Genomic DNA, 24202 nt, shown 5'->3' with positions numbered 1-24202 from the left:
ATGTGTGCTAAGTAAAAGTGTGTAACAGAATAAACATATACAATAAAGATGAATAAATAGCAGAAATGAGTAGAGCAAATGTTTCATGTTGGAATAAAGCACAGCTAAGATGGCCAGAGAGAGCAAAGAAAAGACAAAACAAGATTTGGGTCAAAGATAGCAAGCTCTTATCAAATAAAAGAAAGAAAAAGACAGTGTTGGCAGGCAAGTCCTAAAAAAAGGAAATCATTTTCCCCCAGTAATCTTCCAGCCTGGAGCATGTGCGGGTAAAACTAAAGCGTATGTGAAGTGGATAAAGTTGAATTAATCCCGGCTTGAAGGCAAAGCGGCATGCAGGAGGAGAGATAAAGAGCAGGAGGAAGTCATCTCCGGAAAACAAAGGTCTCCTTCTAGTTTTGCGTGCAGGCCGTACCTGAAGGCAGCACGGGATGGTGGCCTTGCAAGATCAGCGTGGTGGTGCCGAGTCACCTGGGAAGACGAGAAAAAGGACACGGAAGCGTCATTTTCCTGGAAACAAAAGAAGGTGAGGCAGAAATGCTGCTGACAAGTACGAAAAGGCTGCAGTTTCCACATTTCCCACCGCTTCAATCGGCATCAAACGTGGCGCCGAACTTGTGTTTAGTTCCAGAACCAAGAACTCACTTATCTTATTCCTCATTTGTTGACAAATGAAAGTTAATTGAGGGAAACAACAAACTGCTGATCAATACTGCACCAGATGTAGGAGTGAGGAGTAACAAACAGGTGAGCGTGTGGCACACTCACTAGATGTACTGTCACTGCCCTGATACTGTGTCGCTGTTTCATAGTAGTGAGGAGTAACAAACAGGTGAGCGTGTGGCACACTCACTAGATGTACTGTCACTGCCCTGATACTGTGTCGCTGTTTCATAGTAGTGAGGAGTAACAAACAGGTGAGCGTGTGGCACACTCACTAGATGTACTGTCACTGCCCTGATACTGTGTCGCTGTTTCATAGTAGTGAGGAGTAACAAACAGGTGAGCGTGTGGCACACTCACCAGATGTACTGTCACTGCCCTGATACTGTGTCGCTGTTTCATAGTAGTGAGGAGTAACAAACAGGTGAGCGTGTGGCACACTCACCAGATGTACTGTCACTGCCCTGATACTGTGTCGCTGTTTCATAGTAGTGAGGAGTAACAAACAGGTGAGCGTGTGGCACACTCACTAGATGTATTGTCACTGCCCTGATACTGTGTCGCTGTTTCATAGTAGTGAGGAGTAACAAACAGGTGAGCGTGTGGCACACTCACTAGATGTATTGTCACTGCCCTGATACTGTGTCGCTGTTTCATAGTAGTGAGGAGTAACAAACAGGTGAGCGTGTGGCACACTCACTAGATGTATTGTCACTGCCCTGATACTGTGTCGCTGTTTCATAGTAGTGAGGAGTAACAAACAGGTGAGCGTGTGGCACACTCACTAGATGTACTGTCACTGCCCTGATACTGTGTCACTGTTTCATAGTAGTGAGGAGTAACAAACAGGTGAGCGTGTGGCACACTCACTAGATGTACGGTCCCTGCCCTGATACTGTGTCGCTGTTTCATAGTAGTGAGGAGTAACAAACAGGTGAGCGTGTGGCACACTCACTAGATGTACGGTCACTGCCCTGATACTGTGTCGCTGTTTCATAGTAGTGAGGAGTAACAAACAGGTGAGCGTGTGGCACACTCACTAGATGTATTGTCACTGCCCTGATACTGTGTCGCTGTTTCATAGTAGTGAGGAGTAACAAACAGGTGAGCGTGTGGCACACTCACTAGATGTACTGTCACTGCCCTGATACTGTGTCGCTGTTTCATAGTAGTGAGGAGTAACAAACAGGTGAGCGTGTGGCACACTCACTAGATGTACTGTCACTGCCCTGATACTGTGTCGCTGTTTCATAGTAGTGAGGAGTAACAAACAGGTGAGCGTGTGGCACACTCACTAGATGTACTGTCACTGCCCTGATACTGTGTCGCTGTTTCATAGTAGTGAGGAGTAACAAACAGGTGAGCGTGTGGCACACTCACTAGATGTACTGTCACTGCCCTGATACTGTGTCGCTGTTTCATAGTAGTGAGGAGTAACAAACAGGTGAGCGTGTGGCACACTCACTAGATGTACGGTCACTGCCCTGATACTGTGTCGCTGTTTCATAGTAGTGAGGAGTAACAAACAGGTGAGCGTGTGGCACACTCACTAGATGTACTGTCACTGCCCTGATACTGTGTCGCTGTTTCATAGTAGTGAGGAGTAACAAACAGGTGAGCGTGTGGCACACTCACTAGATGTATTGTCACTGCCCTGATACTGTGTCGCTGTTTCATAGTAGTGAGGAGTAACAAACAGGTGAGCGTGTGGCACACTCACTAGATGTACTGTCACTGCCCTGATACTGTGTCACTGTTTCATAGTAGTGAGGAGTAACAAACAGGTGAGCGTGTGGCACACTCACTAGATGTATTGTCACTGCCCTGATACTGTGTCGCTGTTTCATAGTAGTGAGGAGTAACAAACAGGTGAGCGTGTGGCACACTCACTAGATGTACTGTCACTGCCCTGATACTGTGTCGCTGTTTCATAGTAGTGAGGAGTAACAAACAGGTGAGCGTGTGGCACACTCACTAGATGTACTGTCACTGCCCTGATACTGTGTCGCTGTTTCATAGTAGTGAGGAGTAACAAACAGGTGAGCGTGTGGCACACTCACTAGATGTACTGTCACTGCCCTGATACTGTGTCGCTGTTTCATAGTAGTGAGGAGTAACAAACAGGTGAGCGTGTGGCACACTCACTAGATGTACTGTCACTGCCCTGATACTGTGTCGCTGTTTCATAGTAGTGAGGAGTAACAAACAGGTGAGCGTGTGGCACACTCACTAGATGTACTGTCACTGCCCTGATACTGTGTCGCTGTTTCATAGTAGTGAGGAGTAACAAACAGGTGAGCGTGTGGCACACTCACTAGATGTACGGTCACTGCCCTGATACTGTGTCGCTGTTTCATAGTAGTGAGGAGTAACAAACAGGTGAGCGTGTGGCACACTCACTAGATGTACTGTCACTGCCCTGATACTGTGTCGCTGTTTCATAGTAGTGAGGAGTAACAAACAGGTGAGCGTGTGGCACACTCACTAGATGTACGGTCACTGCCCTGATACTGTGTCGCTGTTTCATAGTAGTGAGGAGTAACAAACAGGTGAGCGTGTGGCACACTCACTAGATGTACTGTCACTGCCCTGATACTGTGTCGCTGTTTCATAGTAGTGAGGAGTAACAAACAGGTGAGCGTGTGGCACACTCACTAGATGTATTGTCACTGCCCTGATACTGTGTCGCTGTTTCATAGTAGTGAGGAGTAACAAACAGGTGAGCGTGTGGCACACTCACTAGATGTACTGTCACTGCCCTGATACTGTGTCACTGTTTCATAGTAGTGAGGAGTAACAAACAGGTGAGCGTGTGGCACACTCACTAGATGTACTGTCACTGCCCTGATACTGTGTCGCTGTTTCATAGTAGTGAGGAGTAACAAACAGGTGAGCGTGTGGCACACTCACTAGATGTACTGTCACTGCCCTGATACTGTGTCGCTGTTTCATAGTAGTGAGGAGTAACAAACAGGTGAGCGTGTGGCACACTCACTAGATGTACTGTCACTGCCCTGATACTGTGTCGCTGTTTCATAGTAGTGAGGAGTAACAAACAGGTGAGCGTGTGGCACACTCACTAGATGTACTGTCACTGCCCTGATACTGTGTCGCTGTTTCATAGTAGTGAGGAGTAACAAACAGGTGAGCGTGTGGCACACTCACTAGATGTACTGTCACTGCCCTGATACTGTGTCGCTGTTTCATAGTAGTGAGGAGTAACAAACAGGTGAGCGTGTGGCACACTCACTAGATGTACGGTCACTGCCCTGATACTGTGTCGCTGTTTCATAGTAGTGAGGAGTAACAAACAGGTGAGCGTGTGGCACACTCACTAGATGTACGGTCACTGCCCTGATACTGTGTCGCTGTTTCATAGTAGTGAGGAGTAACAAACAGGTGAGCGTGTGGCACACTCACTAGATGTACTGTCACTGCCCTGATACTGTGTCGCTGTTTCATAGTAGTGAGGAGTAACAAACAGGTGAGCGTGTGGCACACTCACTAGATGTATTGTCACTGCCCTGATACTGTGTCGCTGTTTCATAGTAGTGAGGAGTAACAAACAGGTGAGCGTGTGGCACACTCACTAGATGTATTGTCACTGCCCTGATACTGTGTCGCTGTTTCATAGTAGTGAGGAGTAACAAACAGGTGAGCGTGTGGCACACTCACTAGATGTATTGTCACTGCCCTGATACTGTGTCGCTGTTTCATAGTAGTGAGGAGTAACAAACAGGTGAGTGTGTGGCACACTCACTAGATGTATTGTCACTGCCCTGATACTGTGTCGCTGTTTCATAGTAGTGAGGAGTAACAAACAGGTGAGCGTGTGGCACACTCACTAGATGTACTGTCACTGCCCTGATACTGTGTCGCTGTTTCATAGTAGTGAGGAGTAACAAACAGGTGAGCGTGTGGCACACTCACTAGATGTACTGTCACTGCCCTGATACTGTGTCGCTGTTTCATAGTAGTGAGGAGTAACAAACAGGTGAGCGTGTGGCACACTCACTAGATGTACTGTCACTGCCCTGATACTGTGTCGCTGTTTCATAGTAGTGAGGAGTAACAAACAGGTGAGCGTGTGGCACACTCACTAGATGTACTGTCACTGCCCTGATACTGTGTCGCTGTTTCATAGTAGTGAGGAGTAACAAACAGGTGAGCGTGTGGCACACTCACTAGATGTACTGTCACTGCCCTGATACTGTGTCGCTGTTTCATAGTAGTGAGGAGTAACAAACAGGTGAGCGTGTGGCACACTCACTAGATGTACTGTCACTGCCCTGATACTGTGTCGCTGTTTCATAGTAGTGAGGAGTAACAAACAGGTGAGCGTGTGGCACACTCACTAGATGTACTGTCACTGCCCTGATACTGTGTCGCTGTTTCATAGTAGTGAGGAGTAACAAACAGGTGAGCGTGTGGCACACTGACTAGATGTACTGTCACTGCCCTGATACTGTGTCGCTGTTTCATAGTAGTGAGGAGTAACAAACAGGTGAGTGTGTGGCACACTCACTAGATGTACTGTCACTGCCCTGATACTGTGTCGCTGTTTCATAGTAGTGAGGAGTAACAAACAGGTGAGCGTGTGGCACACTCACTAGATGTACTGTCACTGCCCTGATACTGTGTCGCTGTTTCATAGTAGTGAGGAGTAACAAACAGGTGAGCGTGTGGCACACTCACTAGATGTACGGTCACTGCCCTGATACTGTGTCGCTGTTTCATAGTAGTGAGGAGTAACAAACAGGTGAGCGTGTGGCACACTCACTAGATGTACGGTCACTGCCCTGATACTGTGTCACTGTTTCATAGTAGTGAGGAGTAACAAACAGGTGAGCGTGTGGCACACTCACTAGATGTACGGTCACTGCCCTGATACTGTGTCGCTGTTTCATAGTAGTGAGGAGTAACAAACAGGTGAGCGTGTGGCACACTCACTAGATGTACTGTCACTGCCCTGATACTGTGTCGCTGTTTCATAGTAGTGAGGAGTAACAAACAGGTGAGCGTGTGGCACACTCACTAGATGTACTGTCACTGTCCTGATACTGTGTCGCTGTTTCATAGTAGTGAGGAGTAACAAACAGGTGAGCGTGTGGCACACTCACTAGATGTACTGTCACTGTCCTGATACTGTGTCGCTGTTTCATAGTAGTGAGGAGTAACAAACAGGTGAGCGTGTGGCACACTCACTAGATGTACTGTCACTGCCCTGATACTGTGTCGCTGTTTCATAGTAGTGAGGAGTAACAAACAGGTGAGCGTGTGGCACACTCACTAGATGTATTGTCACTACCCTGATACTGTGTCGCTGTTTCATAGTAGTGAGGAGTAACAAACAGGTGAGCGTGTGGCACACTCACTAGATGTACGGTCACTGCCCTGATACTGTGTCGCTGTTTCATAGTAGTGAGGAGTAACAAACAGGTGAGCGTGTGGCACACTCACTAGATGTACTGTCACTGCCCTGATACTGTGTCGCTGTTTCATAGTAGTGAGGAGTAACAAACAGGTGAGCGTGTGGCACACTCACTAGATGTACTGTCACTGCCCTGATACTGTGTCGCTGTTTCATAGTAGTCAGGAGTAACAAACAGGTGAGCGTGTGGCACACTCACTAGATGTACTGTCACTACCCTGATACTGTGTCGCTGTTTCATAGTAGTGAGGAGTAACAAACAGGTGAGCGTGTGGCACACTCACTAGATGTACTGTCACTGCCCTGATACTGTGTCGCTGTTTCATAGTAGTGAGGAGTAACAAACAGGTGAGCGTGTGGCACACTCACTAGATGTACGGTCACTGCCCTGATACTGTGTCGCTGTTTCATAGTAGTGAGGAGTAACAAACAGGTGAGCGTGTGGCACACTCACTAGATGTACTGTCACTGCCCTGATACTGTGTCGCTGTTTCATAGTAGTGAGGAGTAACAAACAGGTGAGCGTGTGGCACACTCACTAGATGTACTGTCACTGCCCTGATACTGTGTCGCTGTTTCATAGTAGTGAGGAGTAACAAACAGGTGAGCGTGTGGCACACTCACTAGATGTACTGTCACTGCCCTGATACTGTGTCGCTGTTTCATAGTAGTGAGGAGTAACAAACAGGTGAGCGTGTGGCACACTCACTAGATGTACTGTCACTGCCCTGATACTGTGTCGCTGTTTCATAGTAGTGAGGAGTAACAAACAGGTGAGCGTGTGGCACACTCACTAGATGTACGGTCACTGCCCTGATACTGTGTCGCTGTTTCATAGTAGTGAGGAGTAACAAACAGGTGAGCGTGTGGCACACTCACTAGATGTATTGTCACTGCCCTGATACTGTGTCGCTGTTTCATAGTAGTGAGGAGTAACAAACAGGTGAGCGTGTGGCACACTCACTAGATGTACTGTCACTGCCCTGATACTGTGTCGCTGTTTCATAGTAGTGAGGAGTAACAAACAGGTGAGCGTGTGGCACACTCACTAGATGTACTGTCACTGCCCTGATACTGTGTCGCTGTTTCATAGTAGTGAGGAGTAACAAACAGGTGAGCGTGTGGCACACTCACTAGATGTATTGTCACTGCCCTGATACTGTGTCGCTGTTTCATAGTAGTGAGGAGTAACAAACAGGTGAGCGTGTGGCACACTCACTAGATGTACTGTCACTGCCCTGATACTGTGTCGCTGTTTCATAGTAGTGAGGAGTAACAAACAGGTGAGCGTGTGGCACACTCACTAGATGTACTGTCACTGCCCTGATACTGTGTCGCTGTTTCATAGTAGTGAGGAGTAACAAACAGGTGAGCGTGTGGCACACTCACTAGATGTATTGTCACTGTCCTGATACTGTGTCGCTGTTTCATAGTAGTGAGGAGTAACAAACAGGTGAGCGTGTGGCACACTCACTAGATGTATTGCCACTGCCCTGATACTGTGTCGCTGTTTCATAGTAGTGAGAAGTAACAAACAGGTGAGCGTGTGGCACACTCACTAGATGTATTGCCACTGCCCTGATACTGTGTCGCTGTTTCATAGTACTGAGGAGTAACAAACAGGTGAGCGTGTGGCACACTCACTAGATGTACTGTCACTGCCCTGATACTGTGTCGCTGTTTCATAGTAGTGAGGAGTAACAAACAGGTGAGCGTGTGGCACACTCACTAGATGTATTGCCACTGCCCTGATACTGTGTCGCTGTTTCATAGTAGTGAGGAGTAACAAACAGGTGAGCGTGTGGCACACTCACTAGATGTACTGTCACTGCCCTGATACTGTGTCGCTGTTTCATAGTAGTGAGGAGTAACAAACAGGTGAGCGTGTGGCACACTCACTAGATGTATTGCCACTGCCCTGATACTGTGTCGCTGTTTCATAGTAGTGAGGAGTAACAAACAGGTGAGTGTGTGGCACACTCACTAGATGTACTGTCACTGTCCTGATACTGTGTCGCTGTTTCATAGTAGTGAGGAGTAACAAACAGGTGAGTGTGTGGCACACTCACTAGATGTACTGTCACTGCCCTGATACTGTGTCGCTGTTTCATAGTAGTCAGGAGTAACAAACAGGTGAGCGTGTGGCACACTCACTAGATGTATTGTCACTGCCCTGATACTGTGTCGCTGTTTCATAGTAGTGAGGAGTAACAAACAGGTGAGCGTGTGGCACACTCACTAGATGTATTGTCACTGCCCTGATACTGTGTCGCTGTTTCATAGTAGTGAGGAGTAACAAACAGGTGAGCGTGTGGCACACTCACTACATGTACTGTCTATGCCCTGATACTGTGTCGCTGTTTCATAGTAGTGAGGAGTAACAAACAGGTGAGTGTGTGGCACACTCACTAGATGTATTGCCACTGCCCTGATACTGTGTCGCTGTTTCATAGTAGTGAGGAGTAACAAACAGGTGAGCGTGTGGCACACTCACTAGATGTACTGTCACTGCCCTGATACTGTGTCGCTGTTTCATAGTAGTGAGGAGTAACAAACAGGTGAGCGTGTGGCACACTCACTAGATGTACTGTCACTGCCCTGATACTGTGTCGCTGTTTCATAGTAGTGAGGAGTAACAAACAGGTGAGCGTGTGGCACACTCACTAGATGTACTGTCACTGCCCTGATACTGTGTCGCTGTTTCATAGTAGTGAGGAGTAACAAACAGGTGAGCGTGTGGCACACTCACTAGATGTACTGTCACTGCCCTGATACTGTGTCGCTGTTTCATAGTAGTGAGGAGTAACAAACAGGTGAGCATGTGGCACACTCACTAGATGTATTGCCACTGCCCTGATACTGTGTCGCTGTTTCATAGTAGTGAGGAGTAACAAACAGGTGAGCGTGTGGCACACTCACTAGATGTATTGCCACTGCCCTGATACTGTGTCGCTGTTTCATAGTACTGAGGAGTAACAAACAGGTGAGCGTGTGGCACACTCACTAGATGTACTGTCACTGCCCTGATACTGTGTCGCTGTTTCATAGTAGTGAGGAGTAACAAACAGGTGAGCGTGTGGCACACTCACTAGATGTACTGTCACTGCCCTGATACTGTGTCGCTGTTTCATAGTAGTGAGGAGTAACAAACAGGTGAGCGTGTGGCACACTCACTACATGTACTGTCACTGCCCTGATACTGTGTCGCTGTTTCATAGTAGTGAGGAGTAACAAACAGGTGAGCGTGTGGCACACTCACTACATGTACTGTCACTGCCCTGATACTGTGTCGCTGTTTCATAGTAGTGAGGAGTAACAAACAGGTGAGCGTGTGGCACACTCACTAGATGTACTGTCACTGCCCTGATACTGTGTCGCTGTTTCATAGTACTGAGGAGTAACAAACAGGTGAGTGTGTGGCACACTCACTAGATGTACTGTCACTGCCCTGATACTGTGTCGCTGTTTCATAGTAGTGAGGAGTAACAAACAGGTGAGCGTGTGGCACACTCACTAGATGTACTGTCACTGCCCTGATACTGTGTCGCTGTTTCATAGTAGTGAGGAGTAACAAACAGGTGAGCGTGTGGCACACTCACTACATGTACTGTCACTGCCCTGATACTGTGTCGCTGTTTCATAGTAGTGAGGAGTAACAAACAGGTGAGCGTGTGGCACACTCACTAGATGTACTGTCACTGCCCTGATACTGTGTCGCTGTTTCATAGTAGTGAGGAGTAACAAACAGGTGAGCGTGTGGCACACTCACTACATGTACTGTCACTGCCCTGATACTGTGTCGCTGTTTCATAGTAGTGAGGAGTAACAAACAGGTGAGCGTGTGGCACACTCACTACATGTACTGTCACTGCCCTGATACTGTGTCGCTGTTTCATAGTAGTGAGGAGTAACAAACAGGTGAGCGTGTGGCACACTCACTACATGTACTGTCACTGCCCTGATACTGTGTCGCTGTTTCATAGTAGTGAGGAGTAACAAACAGGTGAGCGTGTGGCACACTCACTAGATGTACTGTCACTGCCCTGATACTGTGTCGCTGTTTCATAGTACTGAGGAGTAACAAACAGGTGAGTGTGTGGCACACTCACTAGATGTACTGTCACTGCCCTGATACTGTGTCGCTGTTTCATAGTAGTGAGGAGTAACAAACAGGTGAGCGTGTGGCACACTCACTAGATGTACTGTCACTGCCCTGATACTGTGTCGCTGTTTCATAGTAGTGAGGAGTAACAAACAGGTGAGCGTGTGGCACACTCACTAGATGTACTGTCACTGCCCTGATACTGTGTCGCTGTTTCATAGTAGTGAGGAGTAACAAACAGGTGAGCGTGTGGCACACTCACTAGATGTACTGTCACTGCCCTGATACTGTGTCGCTGTTTCATAGTAGTGAGGAGTAACAAACAGGTGAGCGTGTGGCACACTCACTAGATGTACTGTCACTACCCTGATACTGTGTCGCTGTTTCATAGTAGTGAGGAGTAACAAACAGGTGAGCGTGTGGCACACTCACTAGATGTACTGTCACTGCCCTGATACTGTGTCGCTGTTTCATAGTAGTGAGGAGTAACAAACAGGTGAGCGTGTGGCACACTCACTAGATGTACTGTCACTGCCCTGATACTGTGTCGCTGTTTCATAGTAGTGAGGAGTAACAAACAGGTGAGCGTGTGGCACACTCACTAGATGTACGGTCACTGCCCTGATACTGTGTCGCTGTTTCATAGTAGTGAGGAGTAACAAACAGGTGAGCGTGTGGCACACTCACTAGATGTACTGTCACTGCCCTGATACTGTGTCGCTGTTTCATAGTAGTGAGGAGTAACAAACAGGTGAGCGTGTGGCACACTCACTAGATGTACTGTCACTGCCCTGATACTGTGTCGCTGTTTCATAGTAGTGAGGAGTAACAAACAGGTGAGTGTGTGGCACACTCACTAGATGTACTGTCACTGCCCTGATACTGTGTCGCTGTTTCATAGTAGTGAGGAGTAACAAACAGGTGAGCGTGTGGCACACTCACTAGATGTATTGTCACTGCCCTGATACTGTGTCGCTGTTTCATAGTACTGAGGAGTAACAAACAGGTGAGCGTGTGGCACACTCACTAGATGTACTGTCACTGTCCTGATACTGTGTCGCTGTTTCATAGTAGTGAGGAGTAACAAACAGGTGAGCGTGTGGCACACTCACTAGATGTACTGCCACTGCCCTGATACTGTGTCGCTGTTTCATAGTAGTGAGGAGTAACAAACAGGTGAGCGTGTGGCACACTCACTAGATGTATTGTCACTGCCCTGATACTGTGTCGCTGTTTCATAGTACTGAGGAGTAACAAACAGGTGAGCGTGTGGCACACTCACTAGATGTACTGCCACTGCCCTGATACTGTGTCGCTGTTTCATAGTAGTGAGGAGTAACAAACAGGTGAGTGTGTGGCACACTCACTAGATGTACTGTCACTGCCCTGATACTGTGTCGCTGTTTCATAGTAGTGAGGAGTAACAAACAGGTGAGCGTGTGGCACACTCACTAGATGTACTGTCACTACCCTGATACTGTGTCGCTGTTTCATAGTAGTGAGGAGTAACAAACAGGTGAGCGTGTGGCACACTCACTAGATGTACTGTCACTGCCCTGATACTGTTCTCATATAATGCTCATCTGCCATCTCATGGATTAAAAAAAGTTTAAAAAAAATGCCAATTGACTCAAAATACACCCCAAAGTGGCTTAGTAGTTAGAGCAGGGGTGTCAAACTCACTTGAGATCGGGGGCCACATGCAGAAAATATTTACTCCCAAGTGGGCCGGACTGGTAAATTCACAGCACGATAACTTAAAAATAGAGACAACTTCTGGATTTTTTTTTTGTTAGAACAAGCACATTCTGAAATTTTACAGATAGTAAAGTTGTTTTTTTTTGGCTTACATGTTACCGTTGATAGTATTTCCAACAGGAAATGAAATGGTATTATCAAAAACACTGAACATTTAGGAACACACACCAGAGTAGCAGCAATTGGTGCTGTATATGATGAGATGGTAACAGCAGCCACGTATTGCTTCTTTACTCTGCATGGGTTCAATTACAAAGGTCACATGTGACTAAACATACAGTCCTGGTCAAAAGTTTACATCCACTTGTAAAGAAGATGATGTCATGGCTGTCTTGACTTTCCAATCATTTCTACAACTATCATTTTTGTTGTGATAGAGTGATTGGAGCACATACTTGTTGCTCAGAAAAAAACATTCATGGAGTTTGGTTCTTTCATGAAATTACTTGAGTAGTTTTTTCACAACATACTTTTTACTTTTACTCAAGTAAATATTTGGTGACTACTCCTTACTTTTACTTGAGTAATACTCTAGTGCAGTGGTTGTCAAACGGGGGTACTTGGAGGTATGCCAAGGGGTACGTCAGATTTTTCAAAAATATTCTAAGAAAAGCAACAATTCAAATATCCTTTATAAATATATTTATTGAATAATACTTCAACAAAACATGAATGTAAGAAAATGCAACAATGCAATATTCAGTGTTGACAGCTAGATTTTTGTGGACATGTTCCATAAATATTGATGTTAAACATTTCTTTTTTTGTGAAGAAATGTTTAGAAGTAAGTTCAAAGAATCCAGATGGATCTCTATTACAATCCCCAAAGAGGACACTTTAAGTTGATGATTACTTTTATGTGTCGATATCTTTTTTTATAATTGAATCACTTGTTTATTTTTCAACAAGTTTTTAGTTATTTTTATATCTTTTTTTCCCAATAGTTGAAGAAAGACCACAACAAATGAGCAATATTTTGCACTGTTTAACAATTTAATAAATCAGAAACTGATGACATAGTGCTGTATTTTACTTCTTTATCTCTTTTTTTCAACCAAAAATGCTTTGTTCTGATTAGGGGGTACTTGAATTAAAAACATGTTCACAGGGGGTACATCACTGAAAAAAGGTTGAGAAGCACTGCTCTAAGGTAACAAACAGTACTCTTGAGTACAATTTCTGTCTCTCTACCCACCTCTGGCCTTTACCTCCCTGCTTGGCACTCAGCACATCAAGTGCTGGAATTGGGGGTTAAATCACCCAAAATGATTCCCGGGCGCGGCCACCGCTGCTGCCCACTGCTCTCCTCACCTCACCTCCAAGGGGGTGATCAAGGGTGGTGGGTCAAATGCAGAGAATCATTTCGCCACACCTATAGTGTATGTGTGACAACTTTAAAATGAACTTGAATGTTCTCCACAAGTGTATGTAAACTTTTGAGCAAGACTGTATTTATGACAGTTAAAGTCCTACTGAAAGCCACTACTAGCGACCACGCAGTCTGATAGTTTATATATCAATGATGAAATATTAACATTGCAACACATGACAATACGGCCGCTTTAGTTTACTAAATTGCAATTTTAAATTTCCCGGGAATTTCTTGTTGAAAACGTCGCGGAATGATGACGTGTACGCGTGACGTCACGGACTGTTAGGAAATATTAGCGCTGCGCACACACACACAGCTAAAAGTCGTCTGCTTTAACTTCATAATTACACAGTATTCTGGACATCTGTGTTGCTGAATCTTTTGCAATTTGTTCAATTAATAATGGAGACGTCAAAGTAGAAAGATGGAGTTGGGAAGCTTTAGCCTTTAGCCACACAAACACACGGTGATTCCTTGTTTAAAATTCCCGGAGGTGAAGCTTTCCTATGGATCAGAGCGGTCAAGCAAACATGGATCCCGACCAAATGTCAACCAGCAGTTTTCGGTGAGAAAATTGTGGTAAAAAGTCGCCACTTACCAGAGATCAGCTGAGCGTGTGCCGTCCATAAAGCTGCCGTTGACTTCCATCAGACACTGTCCTCAAGACACCCGTGACACACACTTCCGACTATCAGGTACTATTTAACTCACTAAAACACTAGCAACACAATAAAAAGATAAGGGATTTCCCAGACTTATCCTAGTAAATGTGTCTAAAAACATCCGAATCCATCCCAATATAATCGCCTTTTTCTTTTTTTAACCTTGATTTTTTTTTCTTTTCTTTTCTAGTCCGTCGCTATCAATATCCTCAAACACAAATCTTTCATTGTTGCTCAAATTAATGGGGGAATTGTCGTTTTCTCGGTCCAAATAGCTGTTTTTGTTGGAGGCTCCCATTAAAAACAATGTGAGGAGCCCTCAACCGGGTGACGCCATCGTAGGGGTGTAACGGTACGTGTATTTGTATCCAACCGTTTTGGTACGGGGGTTTCGGACAACTTCGGAAGCTGAAGTCTTCACAAGCTGCTCTGCTTTCTGCCCCTGTCTCTGCCTCATTGTCCCGCCCACACAACCATCTGATTGGTTACATACAAAGCCAATCAGCAGTGCGTATTCAGAACGATGTAACAGCCAATCAGTAGTGCGTATTCAGACTTCAGAACGATGTAGTCAATGCTTTAGCGTCGAGCAGATATTCGTCTAGCAGTGGAGGAGCGGACTATACCCAAATTATACTAAACACTTCCCAGTCACAACTATTACTAACATCACTATGAGCCCGTTGACCTTCTAGAAACTTAAACTGCAGCTCGGCTCACTCACAGTATAGGCTTGAGGTGAGGGCTAATTAGCTTTTAGCGTAACGTTAGCTCATTTTTTTGTGTGAGTCTGTGTTATTTCATTGAACTCCATTTTTGTTTAGGGATGAATAGTCTCTCCTATTGCAATTGTACTATTTTTCAGCTATAGTTACATGAATCACTAGTAATTTAGCAGCCTAGTTTTGAATAGCAGGGTCCCTGCTATCACATGTTGATAAAAATACAACATTTACATAATAAAAGTCAACTACAGTCTTCCCAAATGCTGTAATAAATTAAGCATGATGACTTGACATTAAACAGTTTCAATGGAAACTGTTTAATGTTAAACTTTTTATATGTAGAAGAAAGGTTTTGTCATTTTATTTAATCAAAGCAACAACTTGAGGCAGTTTAATGTGGATTAACGTGGGCAGAATTATTATAATGTTCCCAATGTTAAAAGGATAAAGCCATTGTTTACAAATTTGGTAAATAAATAACCCAAAAATGTATATTTTGTTGATTTCTTACTGTACCGAAAATGAACTGAACCGTGACCTCTAAACCGAGGTACGTATTGAACCGAAATTTTTGTGTACCGTTACACCCCTACGTCATCGTCTGCTACTTCCGGTAAAGGCAGGGCTTTCTATTAATGACTAAGAGTTGAGAACTTTATCATCAATATTCTTTACTGAATCCTTTCAGCAAAAATATGGCAAAATTATGCAGTATGACACATAGAATGGACCTGTTGTCCCCGTTTAAATAAGAACATCTCATTTCAGGAGGCCTTTAAGTTATAAAAGTGAGGTGTTTAAGATTTGACATGAATTTGCATACAGAGAGCAAAAAAGAGGACATTTTTCTGCAGAGCTCAACATATTTCCACTCCACTGCACGGGTGCGCATGCATGTGCGTGCGCGCGCCCGCATGATCTCCATCCCCTTTTTTTACTGCCGCACCCTGCGCTCTACCTCCCTAAACGCCCCCCTCCTCAGCATCATCATCATCGTCATCCTCCTCCTCCTCCAGCAGGGGGCGTGCTGGGTCGCGCGGCCACGGGAGCGGAGGAGCGGCGCGCGCTCTGCCGGACACACGCAGCTGCAGGGCGGGTAAAAGATGGCTCTCAGTGGCCGGCGGCTGTTGTGCTTGATCGGGGGAGCCTGCTTCTGGCTGCCGGTGTGCTGCGGCCAGGTAAGACCACCCTCTATCCCCCTGTGTTGTATTTGATACTGTATGCATAGTGGAGTGGGGAGGAGGATGAGGGGGATGCAGGGGGAGGATGATGGTGCCTTTTCTTCCACGCGTGTGAGTGATGGATTTCATTGATGGTGTCCACAAATCAATGCAGGGAGAGTGAAGCTTTGTTGTTAAGCATCTACCAGCAGAACTATGTGCTTCACGGCTAAATGCACTCCATTTTTATAGTAGAGTCCATTGTCTTATTGTCTCATTTTTTACTTCTTATCATGTCCTGTAGTTTTACCCATACTGGGGTAACTATTACATTGTTTCTTATAAACACATGCTGCAATTTTTTTTCCAAGACTTTTTAATTGTTTGGTTATTGCAAACATTTTTTATGTTTATATGCATTTTTGATGTCTTCATTTTACTGCATGCTGCTTATGTGCATCCATGTCTTTATTTTCCTCTATTTTGTGCACGTACTGTTTTCTTCTCGTGATCTGTAGTGCTCTTATCCACATTATATTTGATATATTATGCATTATCTATATTATGCATATCTTACGCACAATATATTTTCTTCTAGTGGTCTGTAGTGCTCATATGCACATTATATTTGATATATTATGCATTAAATATTGTATATTATGCATATAATATTATGCATATCTTATGTACAATATATATATATTTTTAAATTATGTCTTTATTTTCTTATATTTAGTGCACTTACTCTTTTTTTCTAGTGATCTTATACAAATTATACTTTATATAATATGCATTTTATATTATGCATATCTTATGCACAATATATTTTTTGTATATCTTTATTTTTTTCTATTTTGTGCACATACTGTTTTTTCTAGTGGTCTGTAGTGATCTTATGCACATTATATTTGATATATATTGAATTATATGTTGAAGAGGTTCATTTAGCCTACTGACGTGTATTTATTTATAAATGGATGATTTATACAGGCTAGTAAGGTAAAGTGTTGTTTCCTGACAACTTTTGGCTACCTTGCTTCTCACCTCTGATGAAGGCTGCAGAAGCAAGGTAGCCGAAACTTGTCAGGTACAACACTTTACCTTACTAGCCTGTATAAATCAACCATTTATAAATTATGAATGATATATTATGCAGATTATATTATGCATATCTTAAGCACAAAATATTTTATATATTTTTTCTGTGTATTTATTTTCTTCTATTTTGTGCACATACTGTTTTCTTCCAGTGGTCTGTAGTGCTTTTATGCATATCATATTTGATATATTATGCCTTATTTATATTATATATTATAGACAATATATATATTAAAACAATTTCTATGTAATAACAGTAACACAGTCATCGAAAGTAACGCACTTTATATTTGTTAAAATCTCGAAGTGCTACAAAGTAAAAGAAAAAAGAAAGTTATAATATATAATAGAAAATTAAAAGTGAAATAATAACATTAAAAACACTAGATAAACGGAAACAGATTAAATAGAAATAAAAATATTAAAGTACTAGATAAAAAAGACAGGCAAGTAGTGCATTTAAAAAAAAGAAGGCAGAGAAATTAGATCTTTATTTCCTCCTATTTTGTGCACATACTGTTTTCTTCTTGTGGTCTGTAGTGATCTTATGCACATTTTATTTCATATATTATGCACAATATATTTTATAAATTTTTTTCTATATCTTTATTTTCTTCTATTTTGTGCACATACTGTTTTTTTCTAGTCTGTAGTGCCTCTATGCACATTATATTTTATGCATTATATATATTATACATTATGCATATTATATTATGCATATCTTATGCACAATATATTTTATATATTTTTTCTATACTTTTATTTTCTTATTTTTAGTGCACATACGGTTGTCTTCTAGTGGTCTGTAGTGCTCTCATGCACATTATATTTGATATATTATGCATTATATATTGTATATTATGCATATTATATTTTGCATATCTTATGCACAATATATTATATATTTTTATATATATTTTCCCCAGTGTTTAAAATATTTCATCTTCCCTATTGAATTAAAAGCCCCTTGAGTCAATTAAGTGTGCCTCTTGTCCAATTAAAGCGACACGGTAACGATCTTGAATCCGTGCAGCCTCCTTCCTCCCCTTTAGTGTGATATCATGCGAGGTGTGCTCCCATGTGCGCCCTCAGGGTGTAACCTGCACGCCGCTGCAGGCCAGATGTCATGTTCAGCCATCCCAAAAGCTACACATTCTTATTGTCGGTTTTAACCAGCGCCCCCAATAGGGAATAAGCTGCAGGAAATGGATGGACGGATGGACTTTACCCTCAAAAAATGATGAAGGAATCACTTCATCATTAAAGCAGTGGTTTTCAACCTTTTTCTGAGCAAAGGCACATTTTTTTTCATTGAAAAAATCCAGAGGCGCACCACCAGCAGAAATCATTAAAAAATGAAACTCAGTAGACAATAAAAAGTCGTCGCAATTGCTGGATATGACTTTAAAGCATAACCAAGCATGGATCACTATAGCTCTTGTGTACTGTCACCACCTGCCCTTTTTTTTTTTTTCCTTTGTCATGAAAAAGGGACGTTTTTGTCATTTAAAAAGGGAGGTTTTTGTGGTTGGTGCACTAATTGTAAGTGTATATTGTGTTTCTTATGTTGATTTAATTTAAAAAAATATATATATATATACATATTTTTTTTTTAATTTATTTATAAAAATTAATAAAAAATTCTTCTGCGGCCGCGGTGGTTGGGGACCACTGTTCTAAGGCACAGCCCACGTACTCCACTATTCATTCGGGAGGTCCCTGGTTACATCACTGAGGCTGCTTCTGAAGGAAGGGGGGTAATTTCAGCAGCCATTTCAGCAATATATGATTATTCAGAAATGGAAATGTGCTGACACTCGTGATATCGCCCTGTCTCTGCTTTGTCTGCGTCACGGTACCAGATGTTCTGGACACAAACACTGATACGAGACGACTCGCAATTGAAGATTGCAAAATGTCCCTTTGCACAGATAGAAAAGTACAACTTCAGCACAACTGACAATAACAATAGCAATGGCCTTTAAGCACAAGAGTTGTGTGATAACTTACACATTTATTCTAACTTTGTTTTAGCAATCAAGACTATTTAAGTTGTTGATATCCTACTTTGCGGGGACATTGTTGATTTTCACGTCATGTTCGGATACTCTGTGGATGCCGTCTTTGCTCCACATTTATTAAAGTAGAAAACTATTTAAGCCAAAGTGGAAATTGTTGCTAATTTGTTGTAGAAATACTGACCAAAAAATATTGTGCCTTGTCTGCTGTGGTGTGCAATTGAATTCCCTGATGGGATTTTGTTACTCAAGGGAACATGCTGGAATCTTTTTTCTATCACACACTTGTGGGGATTTATTTTCAATTGGACCATAAGGTCTTTGGTAATTTTTCTTAACTGGAACTCAGAAAGGTTCCAGTTAAGAAAGCCAGTAAGTCTTTGCTGTCGTCCAGCATTCTGTTTTTATTTTGCTGCCAGTTCGGTTTTAGTTTTGTTTTGTATAGCCTTACCTAAGCTTCAATGACTTTTCTTTGGGGTAATCCCCTTTTGTTTAATTTTGGTTTTAAACAGTAGATACCTTTTTACCTGCACACTGCCTCCCGCTGTCGCCTGCATATTGTGATCACGACTAACCATGTTTCCTAGATCTACAAAGCAATTAGCTACAGGCTTCCGCCTACTGATATGGAAGATTGTATCTGGTGTGCCGTGTGGTTGGTTGGGTAGTGTGGTTGAAAAACACTACTTTAGTGTGATATCAGGCGGGGTGAAGTGAAGTGAATTATATTTATATAGCGCTTTTTCTCTAGTGACTCAAAGTGCTTTACATAGTGAAACCCAATATCTAAGTTACATTCAAAGCAGTGTGGGTGGCACTGGGAGCAGGTGGGTAAAGTGTCTTGCCCAAGGACACAACGGCAGTGACTAGGTTGGCAGAAGCGGGAATCGAACCTGCAACCCTCGAGTTGCTGGTACGGCCACTCTACCAACCGAGCTAAACCTATGTGCGCCCTCAGGGTGAAACCTGCATGCCGCTGCAGTCCGGCTGTCACGTTCTAGCGATCCTACAAGCTCCAAATTGTTATCGTCGGTTTTAACCTTGTGACTTTACCCTCAAAAAAAAAAAGATCAGAGAATCAATTAATCATTAAACAACATTCATTTTTCACACTGTAGCTCGTGTATTACAACTGTGTGTGCGTGTGTGTGTGTGTTTAATCATTAGTGCAGAACATTGGGGGGTAAATGGAGGGTTGGTGGGTGAGCAGGAATTTAATTAGTCTTGGTGAAATAGCACACTGCAGAGGAGCTCGGCATCTTTTCCCCCAATCAATTCAGCTCGGAGAACAACACCCCAAAATGTGTTCATGCTAATGCCTTGTTAGAGTGCAGGTCAAAACAGGCATCGCTCTAAAGCGGTGATTCTTAGCAATTGTTGCAGAAGTACTTACTTGTAATAGACTTTTTCACCACCTGTTATGGTTACGGTTTGAGTTTATTTCCAACAATTACAACACGACACATCACAGTTTCCAGTTTTTCTTTTTAACATGTTGGAAAGGGAGCAGAAAGAAGCAGAGTTTATTTTATCCCACACTTTTCCATTACATAGCAAATGCTAGCACGAGTGCGCCTAATGTACGGAATAATCCTGGTTTTGCTTACCGGCATGGGAGCAATTTTATTTGGTACGTAGTGTAATGATAAGTGTGACCAGAAGATGGCAGTCAAACATAAGTGATACGTGTAGACTGCAATATGATGGCAATATGACTCAAGTAAACAACACCAACATTTTATGTGTTTATATTATACATTACACACGGCGCACAAAAATCCATCAAAACGTTTTAGTACGACTTTGGTGAGCTAGGAAGCTGCACCGCTTGATGGATTGGCGTATTAAATTTACCTGTATAAAGTAAGACATTATCTGGCATTTTGTTTCGTAATATTATGTAAAAGCAACTTTTCTTACCTTCTGGTATCTGCTGATCTGTATTTGGGATCTGTATAAGTCATGAAAAATGATGCGCTTCTGTCTTTGCAGTCCGTGGCAACACCGTAGTTGCTAAGCTCCTTTTTTTTCCTCTTTCTTCTTATTATGGGACATTTATCCTCCGCTGTTGCCTTTTCTAATATAAAGTAGTGTAAAGTTCTTACTTATAACAGTCAGTAAACTCGCCATGAAAGTGCTAAAACATACCGGCGTAGTGAGTTTACATTATTCACCCAAGGAACTTTAGTTATTAGAGAGTTCCGGTAAAGTCTGAGTGTCATTAAAACAGCTAGCTCCATCTTTTGACACTTCTTCCACTCCTGTCCTTGGTTATAAGGTGCACTGAAGAGTTTTGTGGGGAAAAAAGGATTTTAAGAATGATAACAAAAACTGGTTAAAGGTTAGAAAAGCTTCTCTTAGCTGCTGATGTTGAGCTTTTTTTTAATTTTTTATAAATGTGTTTTTAAAATCATATTTATGAAAATTATAACATTCTACAGTAATAATTCTAATAAACGATAAGAGAGCAACATAATTTCCAAGCTAATCACAGTTTTACAATTCAATTGAGAAGACAGATAAATATAATAGTACAAAATTAAATAATGTACTAATAAAACAATAAAAATGATAAAAACAGCTATATGAACTATAATAATCATAATTATATAACAACAAAACTGTTGTTTAATATTTTCAACTCAAAAAATTGACTCTTTAAAAAAATTGCTAAAAAATGTTTTTGTTTTTTCTATTATCATTTCTTTTTTAACGATTTTCAAAATTTATGAATCAATTAGGAGTCGGAGTAAATAAAAACCGCGGTTTGAATGTGAATCGATTTAAAGAATATGTTATCATTTAATGACCGTATCACTTTTATTCAACACTCTTATCATATTGTCATCTGTCATGTGACTTACCTGCCCAGGGACTACAGGTGGAAAATAGCAACCTGGCTCAAGGGATCTTCCTTTGTTTGACAAGATTCATGTTTTTCTGCATTTTAAATGAATCAATTCCATTCCATTTTTCCTGAATGAAGCACTTTTGGGCAAAGGTTTAGACACATACAGTAAATATACAGCACACAGACAAAGTATCGGGAAACCAACAGGAAGTTAAATTCTCATTTTTTGCCATTATATGAAGTACCGTATTTTTCGGACCATAAGGCGCACTTAAAATCCTTTAATTTTCTCAAAAATCGACAGTGCGCCTTATACCCCGCTGCGCCTAATGTACACAATAATTCTGGTTGTGCTTACCGACATCGAAGCAATTTTATTTGGTACATGCTGTAATAAGTGTGACCGGTAGATGGCAGTCACACATAAGAGATACGTGTACACTGCAATATGACGCCAGTAAACACCACCAAAACTTTAAATGTTCTGTTGAAAATAAAGAACATTACACACGGCGCTCAGAAATCCATCAAAATGTTTTAGTACGACTTGGAAGCCGCACCGCTTGATGGATTGTCGGCGAATTACGGCTAACGTAGTCAGACATAAAAGTATTACTACGGTGTGTGTATAAGGACCGCAAAATGGTACCTATTGGCAGATACATTATCTGGCGTTTTGTTTCACAATATTATGCAAAACAAACTTTTCTTACCTTCTGTTAACTTCTGATGTGTATTTGAGAGCTGCATAAGTCCTGAAATTTGCGCACTACCTCCACTGTAGTCCGTGACGATACCGTAGTCAATAAGCTTCTTGTTATTCACCCTCTGTTGTTGCCATTTCTAATATAAAGTAGTGTAAAATTCTAACTTATTTCTTGTTATGGAAGCACTTAAACATACCGGTGTAGTGAGTTTACATTATTCACCCAAGGAACTTTAGTTATTAGAGAGTTCCGGTTGGACGTTTTTTCACGGGACACATTTCCGGCCTTGTTTTTGCGTTAGTGAGCCACGGATGAGGAGATGATATTCCGTTAGTAATTGAAGTAGAGTACGAATTTCGTTAAAACAGTTATCTCCATTTTTTGACAATTCTTCCACCCCCGTCCTTGCACGCTACACCGTTACAACAAAGATGAGGGTAAGAAGACGCTGTCAAAGGTGAGCCACGTAAATAAGACCGCCCACAAAACGGCACATCCAGAAGCGATTGTCAGAAAGCAACTTGAAGATGGTCTGTAAAACATCATCTATGCCAGTTTTTTTCAACTACTAGTGTGTAGGGTTGGGTATCGAGTATAGAGTATCGATTGGAACCGGGACTAACTTTCCGATTCTCCAGGAATCGTTCAAAAGTTTAAATTTCGATTCCTAGTTGATACCCTGTCCGCCGACCGGAAAAAAAAAAAAGTCCGCCGACCCGGAAAAAGAAGCCGCTGAACACCAACGAAAAAGCGCCCACTGCCAGAAGTGTTAGCATAGCTGAGCCTATGTAGCCGAGCGAGTCAGTCAAGCATGGATAGCGGGCGTCGACGGTCGAAAGTGTGGCTTTATTTTACTAAAAAAATTTTAATATCGGCGAAATGTAACACGTGCGACAGGACTGTTTCGTGCTTAGGAGGGTGCACGTCGAACATGATGAAGCACCTCCGAGTTCATGGAGTACAAATAAAAGCGTGTCCCGTCTTCGACAGGAGACACTATCTATAAAGAACATGGACATGAAACTGCTACAGAAAAACACCAGCAAAACAGGAAGGGCCACCAAAATAACAAAAATAACAACGCAAGACAAGAACTAAAGCACTACACACAGGAAAACACCAAAAAACTCAAAATAAGGAGTTTCATTTTTTTAACTTTTTCTGCTGGTGGTCTGCCTCCGGATTTTTTCAATGCAAAAGATGTGCCTTGCCTCAAAACATTTTGAAAAATCACGGATGTATGCAACATTTTGACCAAAGAACCATCATCACATGTTATATAGACTACGAAGAAGTCTTTTACATTGAGGAAAAAAAAAAAAAATCATATTTTGACTCCATATAATCCGGTGCGCCTTTTGTATGAAAATAGACCCGCTCATCGGCAGTGCGCCTTATAAGCCGGTGCGCCCTATGGTCCGTAAAACACGGTAATTCCTCTGCGCATTTATTTCCGTTTCCATAGCAGCGCACTTCCAACTTCCGGCAACAATTGTGTGTTCCAATCATGGCAGACTTGGTAACAGAAAACAAAGACAGCTATTTTTGGACAAATGAGGATTCATCACCTTATCTTTTAGAATCTGAATATATGGAGGATGAACTGTTGCTTATAGAAGCCAGCACAAAGGAAGGGTGAGACGTCGGAGCAGACGGAA

The 24202-nt window shown here is 42.5% G+C and overlaps 1 protein-coding gene and 1 long non-coding RNA gene across 5 annotated transcripts in view; one reads left to right on the top strand and one right to left on the bottom strand.

Moving 5' to 3' along the window:
• Window positions 1-202: 202 nt before the first annotated feature.
• Window positions 203-24202, bottom strand: part of LOC133557178 (uncharacterized) — a 50845-nt gene continuing 26845 nt past the window's right edge. For both annotated transcript variants that reach the window (XR_009807717.1, XR_009807716.1), the window contains one exon: window positions 203-468. This is a non-coding gene — a long non-coding RNA (uncharacterized LOC133557178). The remainder of the gene's footprint in view (window positions 469-24202) is intronic.
• si:ch73-127m5.1 (neurotrypsin) overlaps window positions 15747-24202 on the top strand; it is a 60943-nt gene continuing 52487 nt past the window's right edge. For all 3 annotated transcript variants that reach the window (XR_009807715.1, XR_009807714.1, XM_061907441.1), the window contains exon 1: window positions 15747-15888. Coding sequence is in view for 1 of the 3 variants with exons in the window: in XM_061907441.1 (XP_061763425.1) it covers window positions 15814-15888 (75 nt within the window). In the remaining 2 variants the exon portion in view is untranslated. The remainder of the gene's footprint in view (window positions 15889-24202) is intronic.

Source organism: Nerophis ophidion, linkage group LG08, assembly GCF_033978795.1.
Source record: "Nerophis ophidion isolate RoL-2023_Sa linkage group LG08, RoL_Noph_v1.0, whole genome shotgun sequence".
NCBI lineage: Eukaryota > Metazoa > Chordata > Actinopteri > Syngnathiformes > Syngnathidae > Nerophis > Nerophis ophidion.
Note: the sequence above shows the minus strand (reverse complement) of the source record. Positions and strands in the feature narration are given on the sequence as shown.